Raw genomic sequence first — 9,170 nt, forward strand, 5'->3', positions numbered from 1 at the left:
CAGACAGGGCTCCGCATAGACATGGCTCTGCACAGACACGGCTCTGCACACACCTGGCTGCTCTTGGCAGCCCCCATGAGGGATGACCTTGGCTGTGTCGCCTCCTTAGGGACCTGGCAGCTCGCGGCACTTCCCAGCGCAGCTGGTGTCCCCACGTCCTTCCCCACCAAGGACACCTGCGCCCGGCCAGTCTGCAGGAGGGAAGCAAGGAGGGAGCCACCCGCAATGTGGGATCTGGGAGGTGAGGAGCAGGAGCCCGGACTGGGTGCGAGGGGCCACATGGGACATGGAGCGGGACATGGAGAGAGAGCGGCCGGCGGCCGCGCGGCCCGGCCTGGCCCTTACCAGCGTGAAGGGGGTGTTGAGGACGGTGATCATCATGTCCGCCACTGCCAGGTTGGCGATGAAGAGGCTGGTGGCCGAGCGCATCCGCTTGTTCTTGAGCACCACGTGGCACACCAGGACGTTGCCAAAGAGCGAGATGCAGATGATGACCGAGTAGGCGACGATGAGCAGCGCCTTCACCACCCGGCTCTGTGACTCGCCCTCGTATCGGGCGCCGCTGTCGAAGTCTCCCAGGTCGTCCAGGTCCAGCCCGCTGTGGAAGAAGGAGCGGTTGGGGAAGCCGTAGAGCGCAGAGAGGAAGGTGGTGCCATTGGGACGCGCCGCTCGCCACAAGGGCTCGGACAGGTAGTGGGAGGGCAGCCAGGCGGCTCCGCTCATGGTCCGAGCGCGAGCGCTGCGGGTGCCGGGAGGACCGGGCAGGCTCAGCGTCCCCTTCCGCCCTCCCTCCTTCCCGAGAGCTCTGGTGCTGAGGGAGAATGTGCGCGTGTCAGGAACACGTCCTGTAGGTGCAAACTGCAAAAAAGATTTGGAAAACGGGCCCTTCCTCCCGCGCCGATCACACGTGAGCTCTGCTCCAAAGGCTCTCCAGCTGCTGCTCTCCTTTTCCAGTCCCATCCATCCCCCAGGCAAGAGCACCTAGGAAAAAGTCCTAGCAAGTATTTCCTTTTGGACACTGCTCTGCTGCTCTCTCATAACTCCTCCTGGGAAGGCTACTTCCTCGCTTTTCCACACAGTTCTTAATTCAGCAGGTCCCTATTTCCAAGGAGTTTTCAGAGCTTGTCAGAATCAGAACAGCTCTTCCCACTTCTTTCTGTCCTTGAAGTATCTCTGAGCGATGCACGGAGGCAGCTCTGCTCGGAGGCTGAGCGGTCCCTGCTTCCCTGTGACAGACACGGGCTGCCAGATGACACACTGCCACGGAGCAGCCAATGGGGTCCCTCTTCCCGGCGCTCCCCAGAGCTACCGCAGCCCCACAGACACATGCTGGAGCGCCTGGCACTCGCCGGCACCGGCAGAGCAGCACAAAGCACCAGCGGAGGCTTCCTTATCTCCCGTCTCCTCCTCCTCTCTGTGCACCCAGCACAAGGGCTACAGGGGGTGCAGCCTCCTGGCTGACTGGCAACGTCTTCCTCGCTCGCAGGGTTTGCGCAGGGGGAGCGCTCTGCACATCCCAGCACTCCGCTTTGTGCGGCTGTCCCCTTCCCGTCCCCAGAGCAGGGCACGGTGGAAGAGTTGGGGCGGAATTTGCAGAGGAGAACAGCAGCTCCAGTTGTTTCACAGGTGGGCCGAGAGGAGCGCTGGCTGCCACCCCAGCCAGACGTACCGGGGCAGCAGGGGCAGACGCCGCGCACAGAAACACTGGTTTTCCCTCCTTGCAGACAACCATGGGCTCCCAGCTGGGCAGCTCTCGGAAGGATCCCCCATCCCGTTCCACTGCACTCAAAGGCTCCCAGGCCCTGGGGAGACAGCCACTCCGCGAGCGCGAGGGGCTACGTGGGGAACACGCGGGTTTGCACAGCGCTTTGGAGACAAAACCAGTGTTTCCGTGGAGCCGGGGATGCTCCACACATAGGATCGGAAGCAGGACCCTTGTGGGTCCGTTTCCCTGCACATGTCTTCTCACACACTAAGAAATGCAGCTGAGAAGTTAGTGGCAAATGCCAGCCTACTGCCGCAACTCATTTTCTCTGCTGCATCCACCAGTTCCCCTAGAGAAAAGGATCTGAAAACGCAGTAACAGTTTCACTGCATCAACCAGTCCTAATTCCTGCAGCTCTTATATTCCAAACGGGCAATTTTCAGGTGCTGTTCAGACAAGAAAGAATAGCTGGCATTTGCTATTGGCAACGAAATTTCATTCCTGTTCCTCTTGGAACCCCCTGCTAGCATTACAGACTATGAGATTAGAACAGTGTTACAGAGAGCTCTTTTTCTCTAAATTTGGTGGTTCTTTTTTCTCTAACTCTAGTGTCTAATCTGGAACCCTAAGCTTCACTCTTAGGTGAGCTGTAAACTTCTTGGGGGCCAAGACAACTTCTCTTTGGCTCTCTGTGCGCTGCCGGGGTGGTCTGCGTGGCCAGCGCCTGCAGCAGGGCGCTGCCGAAGGGCTCGCTGCCCCGGCCACGCCGGAGCCCGGGAAGGGCCCCGGGATCTGCGTCGGGACATGGTGCGGGCTGGCGCCGGCACTGCAGGGATGTGCTGCCCTCCATCCTGCAGCCCCCGGGGCCACTGCTACATTTCTTCATTCGCCAGCAATCTCCTCCATTTCTTGATAATGCATTAGCGGGATAATTTAGCAGAACAGCATTTTAGATGCACATGCATAAAACAGATCATTTTTAAATGCTCTGCATGCCAAAGACATGTGATTTCTTAGTATTCTTTGCAAAACTGATTTATTCTGCGAAAGGTTCAAACACTTAGGCAATCAATTGCTATTTTGCTACAGTTATTATCCACTTACAACCATTCTGAGCTGTTTCCTACCAGACCTCAGTTTACGTCACCTACCAAAACTTAACATTTGTGCTGGTTGTTCTAAGTCAAAAAAAGCACAGGAGAAATGTACTTTTTTGGACAGCTTCATTGTACTCTGCTACATTTAAATTGCTGCATTTCAATTCCTCAAATTCAGCCTTCATTTCTATGCAAGGCTTTGGTACATTGAAACACTACTTAGGTCAAATTCTTGCAACTTTTCATTTACATAAGAATATTTAGTCCTCTAGTCTCTTTCTGCATCAAAAAGATATGTCAAATCACCAAATATTTCTATTGAAATGAAGATATAGTCTCCAGCTAGATTTAATACAGACTGAATATTTATGTGCATCAAGAAAATCAGAGCTGTACTATAGAAATTCAGATCCATTTGGTAAGTAATCTAGCAAAACTAAAATGCAAATTTTTTTTTCAAGGAAAAAAATGGTTTGAGTTTGACAGGTAAAATAAGGAGAGGTATGAATTTCTCAGATAAAATTTTCCAGAGCTATACAACAGACACTGATCCCATGATTCATGTCATTCATTAGCACATGCAATTTACTTCAGTTCCTACCACTAGCCTTTTAAATCTACCTGGAAATGAACATATACATTTTGAAAATATAAACATCAACTTTCATCAATGCAGCTGAATTGTCTTTTAGGAGATTAGCTGTGTCTGGATCTATAAACTCTTAAGAGTTTCATCCTACTTGGGAATATTAAATCACCAGATTATGAAAACTTTCACAGCCATTGCTACAGTTTAGTTTAAATTTCTTTTTTTTTCTTCCTTTTTTTTTTTTTTTTTTTTTTTTTTTTTTTTTACCTTTCAATAAAGTCCCTTACGATGAGCAACACAGGATAGTACGATCTATTGGCCCAAATCACAGACTGAACTGCTTCACTCCGAGAGGAAGAGTTCACTTCTTGTGGATGAGTCACTGGACTTCATGGTTTCACAATGTCTTCTGCGCACTACCCTGCAATCAGCTTCATTGTCCATCATGGAAAGGTGTCCAGGTTCAAGACTGCTTGCTCCTGCACCTTAATCTAAGCTAAATTTAAAGAAATGGCTTCTAAAAACATGATTTATCCTCACTCCTTCACAGTATATAACCATGATCCAAATCGTATCTATGGTGTTTATCCTCTTAAGATACATTACCACTCCAGCTATACATTTTTAAAGTTTTCCTGTCTGCTGCCATGGAAATGTTAGGCTTTGCTGACTGTGCATGGCATCTTTTGGAGGGCGAGGATGCTGATATTTGAACGCAGATAGGTGTAAAAGAGAAGCTATTCTGCTTATGGATACACAGAGGTATAAAAGAGAACAGAAGAACTCATTGCTCCTTAATGTATCTGGTCTGATTAGCTGATGTGGAGTCAATCACCCAGGCTCAGCCATGTGCCCCGAGTTGTTGTTAACGAGCTGCTGGTAAATGATGCGCTGCTCCCCTCCTCATTTCCTTCAAATAAGCACAGAATGGAGTCAGTTCCCTTCCTTTCCTGATACAGTCCTAAAGGACTTGCCCACAGGCCTTCCTCGTTTCCTCTGATGAGAACGTGGTAACGTGTCTTCTCACAATATTTGTAACTTAAGAAAAGCATAAGGGTTAGATAACCCCTGCTCTCCTAGGACTGAACCCCTCCGTGCCACAGAACAGCAGCAACAGCATTAACAACATCAGCCACCAGCAATACCTGTCCTGTACACAGTCCTGTTCTGGCGGGCTGCCAAGGAACACGTGCAGGAGCTCGGCGCGATCGGCCGCTTCTTCTGCCATCATCTGAGAGAGGAGGAAAAAAGGAGCCACAAACAATCGCCCAGAAGAGGAGAGCCCACAGCCACTTACAGAAGCCTCTACTCACAAACCAGCACTGTCGCCCCTTTCACCAGGATGGCCCTGCACGCTGGGCCGTCATCAATCTTACCCTCATCCAGGAACTGTTTTAATAGCTCATTCTGGGCTTCATCTTATAATTAAGCCTGTCTGTTTGATTAAGAGAAATGGCCAAGTTGAAAGATAATTTATAGTGTTATTTTCCACAAATCTCTACCAGATAAAGGCCAGAACTGGCCTGGATATTACCTGGAAGGTGCACAGGTCTGCTTTTGAGAGCTATGATGAGTATCAAAGGTTTGCTTTCAATCAGAGCTGGCAGACTGTTTTAAAGACAAAGCCTGGGATATCAGCAGTGCTGGAGGCCTAAAATGAAATGAATTGATGGCATTGTTCAGAATTTCATCTAAATAGATTCCTCCTACCTTGGCTAACACCACTGGGAACAGTCACATTGTTTGAATGGATATGGGATCTACGGCTGAATTGTTCAATGCAACTGAAGTCCTTAATGGTGATATTTTGATTCATTTTTTCAGTATCAAAAAAGAATATTTTAATATACATAATCCAGCTATGATCTTGTATCAGGTGTGAGGGGCCAGATTGGCTGATGAAATCAGAATCTGATAATAAAATCATCACTGTACAGCAGGGGGAAATGCTTTCATTACTTGAGCAAGGAGTTTGTAAAGCTGAAAAACATTCCTAAGGTCCCTAGGGGCTATTCTGATTCATATTTATAATCATGCAGATTGAAGAAACACACTGAATCCACAAGGTCCTTAAATCAAACACTTTCCTAGTCCCAATTGCCCTGTCGCGCATCGAAGGGGCATCCTCTCCCTGCCGGTCTCTCTGAGCCGTCTCTGGTGCTGAGCACTAGCAGGAAGGTCCTGGAGAGCAGCCTGGACAGCGGTGGGGCCGAGCCAAGGGCATGGGGGAACCCGCAGAGCCCCCCGCCATGGCCTCCTCCTCCTCCTCCGGGAGCCGGTGTCCGGGCAGGAACGCGGCCCTGGAAGAAGAGGTGTGAGCACCAACCACTGCACGAAATTACGGCGAGATCCACTGGCGAGATAATGAGATTTATGGCTTGAAAGAGAAAAATCACTCTTCTTTGCTTCCCAGGCTTGAAAGCATTATGCTTCATTGCTCAAGCCTTGTCAACAGGAAGAAAATTCGAAAGCTAAAATGTCCAGGTCTAAATGAGAAAAAATACCCTCAATATGTCTATTGCATCAGCCAATGTTGTAAAAGATTCTGATCCCTAGAGAACAGCAGTGACTCAACTGAAAGTCATGTACACTGGTGCCCTGTTTCAATTCCTTGTTAGGCTGATATTTTATACTTCTCCATTTTAAGGTTATGTTTTGGATAAATACATTTATCGAAACCCCATTATTTCAATTGCTAGATTGGTTGCTCCCATTTAAAAGGTATGTTATAAATAAGAGCGTGGATGATCCTTGAAATCTCTGATCTGAGAAACATCTTCCTATTTGCTTTACTGCACTGGTTTTACAACACAGGAAATGCATGACAAACAGGTGCAAGAATCTTGCAGGACTCTGCATGGACGTCCTAGTAAGACTGACCAAACCTACCATGTCTCCTGATAACACAGGGAATGCCCCAGGAATGAACTGAAGCAAACATCTCTGCAATACAGAAACATGCTATCAACTCAAATTATAGAATCATAGAATAGAATCATAGAATGCCGAAGGTTGGAAGGGACCTCAGAGGTCATCGAGTCCAACCCCCCTGCTCACGCAGGGTCACCTAGAGCACGTGGCACAGGGCTGCGTCCAAGCGGGTTTTAAAGATCTCCAAAGAAGGAGATTCCGCAACCTCTCTGGGCAGCCTGTTCCAGTGCTTTGTCACCCTCACAGTGAAGAAATGCTTCCTTAAGTTCCTGTGGAACTTCCGATGCTTCAGTTTGAAGCCATTTCCTCTAGTCCTATCACTGTCCACCACTGAAAAGAGGCCGCCCCCCTCCTCCTCACTGCCTCCCTTGAGGTATTTATACACGCTGATCAGGTCCCCCCTCAGCCTCCTCTTCTCCAGGCTGAACAGGCCCAGCTCCCTCAGCCTTTGCTCACAGGGCACATGTTCCAGGCCTCTGATCATCCTCGTAGCCCTGCGCTGGACTCTCTCCAGCAGCTCCACATCCCTCTTGTACTGGGGAGCCCAGAACTGGACGCAGTACTCCAGATGGGCCTCACCAGGGCTGAGTAGAGGGGGATGATCACTTCCCTCGACCTGCTGGAGATGCTTTTCTTAATGCACCCCAGGATCCCGTTGGCCTTCTTGGCCACCAGGGCACACTGCTGCCTCATGGTCAACTTGTCGTCCACCATGACACCCAGGTCCCTCTCTGCGGGACTGCTCTCCAGCAGGTCCACTCCTAATCTGTACTGGTGTCCAGGGTTATTCCTCCCCAAGTGCAGGACCCTGCACTTGCCCCTGTTGAACCTCATGAGGTTTCTCGCCGCCCAGTCCTCCAGTCTGYCCAGGTCCCTCTGGATGGCAGCACAGCCCTCAGGGCTATCAGCTACTCCACCCAGTTTGGTATCGTTGGCAAACTTGCTGAAGGAGCACTCCAGCCCTTCATCCAGGTCGTTAATGAATAAGTTGAACAGGACCGGACCGAGAACTGAYCCCTGGGGGACACCACTAAGTACAGGCCTCCAGCTGGACTCCGCACCATTGACAACCACTCTCTGCACCCTGCCATCGAGCCAATTCCTAATCCACCTCCCTGTCCACACATCTATCCCACACCTTTGGAGCTTGCCCAGGAGGATGCTGTGAGGGACAGTGTCAAAAGCCTTGCTCAAATCCAGATAGATGACATCCACCGCTCTGCCCTCATCTATCCAGCTAGATATTCCTTCGTAGAAGGTGATCAGGTTAGTCAAGCAGGATTTCCCCTTGGTGAATCCATGCTGGCTACTCCGGAGTACCTTCTTCTGCTCCATGTGTCTGGAGAGAGCAGCCAGGATGAGCTGCTCCATCACTTTCCCGGGGATGGAGGTGAGGCTCACCAGCCTGTAGTTACTCGGGTCCTCCTTCTTGCCTTTTTATGAAGACCGGAGTGATGTTGGCTTTCTTCCAGTCCTCCGGCACCTCCCCCGTTCTCCAGGACCTTCCAAAGATGATGGCGAGCGGCTCAGCTAGGACGTCCGCCAGTTCCCTCAACACTCTGGGGTGCATCCCATCAGGGCCCATGGATTTGTGGGTGTCGAGGCTCCCTAGATGCTCTCTGACCCACTCTTCCTCTACCCAGGGCAAGCCTTCCTCTCTCTGGCTCTCTTCGTGTGTCCCTAGGGCCTGGAATTCAGAATATATATTTAATCTTGGAATTGTTTACTGTGTAGAACAACTTGATCTCCTGACAATAATAAAGTTTAAATTAGGCTATGTCTGAAAACGGGGAGCAGCCGTGAGCTCTTGCACGCAGAGGCAGTTCCTGCGGGGACGAGGAAGGAGCTGGGACACTGCGCACCAGCCGGCATCTTCAAAAAGTGTGATGCATCTTCATAAAAACCATGGCTTTAAAGAGATGAAACATCTGAAACACACTCCAAAACAGTCTGGTGGCCAAGAAATTGAGAGAGACTTAGGGAAGAGAATAAAGAAAACTTGGTGCTGTGCCTGTGGAAGAAAATAACTAGAAATGAACAGAGATTTTTTCTTATTCTCTAACCTCATGGGCCCGTGGAGGATCATTCTGAATCCAGGAGGAGATGCTCATTCACATTTCCTGTCCTGCTCCATGGTGTTCCTGTTCATCCACTGGGTCCTTTTCAGTTCCAGTGTGCAGAGGAACTTTGTCACTGGCCCTGAGGATGAGGGGGAATAGTGATTTACTTTCATTAACATACAGCTCACAAAACAAGTCCATGCATTTTAAAATCTACTGCCAGGATAGGCTGAAATTTCTGAGAATAATAAAAGTTGGATTTTACTAGCAGCTGCAAATGTTCACAAGGAACTAAGAGCCCTCTTCCTTTTCTATATGATGCAAAAGATAAAATAGTTTGAAATCAAAAGTGGAATGAGAAGCCTTGAAGCATTTCTGAAGACTCTCTGGAGGCAGAGACGGCAGAAGCTGTGAAATGCATTGCTGCAAAACAGCTCTTGAAAATTAGATGCCTTTTTTCAGAAGGTGACTGAGGGATGGGTGGAGCTCTTCAGGTCACATTTTTTCCTGTTTTCCTAATGAAAATGCTGATTTTTCACAGACAATGTGAATGAAAGCCAGAACAGAAATATAAGCAACATAACCTGAAAATTTAACTACAGACCAGAAATTTTGCCCATTTCAATTAAACAAACAAACAAACAAAAAGCTATTTTCCTTAGGAAGCAAATATTTCTTTACAAAAATATTTCTTTACAAAAATCTTTACAACTTCAGCCTCTTAAGCCAAACTACTATTTTTGAGCTTGTCTGCTGCTAACACGAGGCTCATTTCAGAGCTGATTGCT

At 48.9% G+C, this 9,170-nt stretch overlaps 1 protein-coding gene across 1 annotated transcript in view; it reads right to left on the reverse strand.

Annotated features, from left to right (window-relative positions):
- The window catches only part of LOC112960405 (probable G-protein coupled receptor 83), a 13,183-nt gene extending 4,697 nt beyond the window's left edge, over positions 1–8,486 (reverse strand). The window contains exons 1-2 of the mRNA XM_026054645.1: positions 8,386–8,486; positions 346–598 (exon numbers count right to left, since the gene is read on the reverse strand). Of these exons, the coding sequence (XP_025910430.1) occupies positions 346–598; positions 8,386–8,408 (276 nt within the window). The 5' untranslated portion in view covers positions 8,409–8,486. The remainder of the gene's footprint in view (positions 1–345; positions 599–8,385) is intronic.
- Between the last annotated feature and the right edge of the window lie 684 nt (positions 8,487–9,170).

This window comes from Nothoprocta perdicaria, unplaced genomic scaffold, assembly GCF_003342845.1.
Source record: "Nothoprocta perdicaria isolate Ctin4 unplaced genomic scaffold, notPer1 scaffold_124, whole genome shotgun sequence".
Classification (NCBI taxonomy): Eukaryota; Metazoa; Chordata; class Aves; order Tinamiformes; family Tinamidae; genus Nothoprocta; species Nothoprocta perdicaria.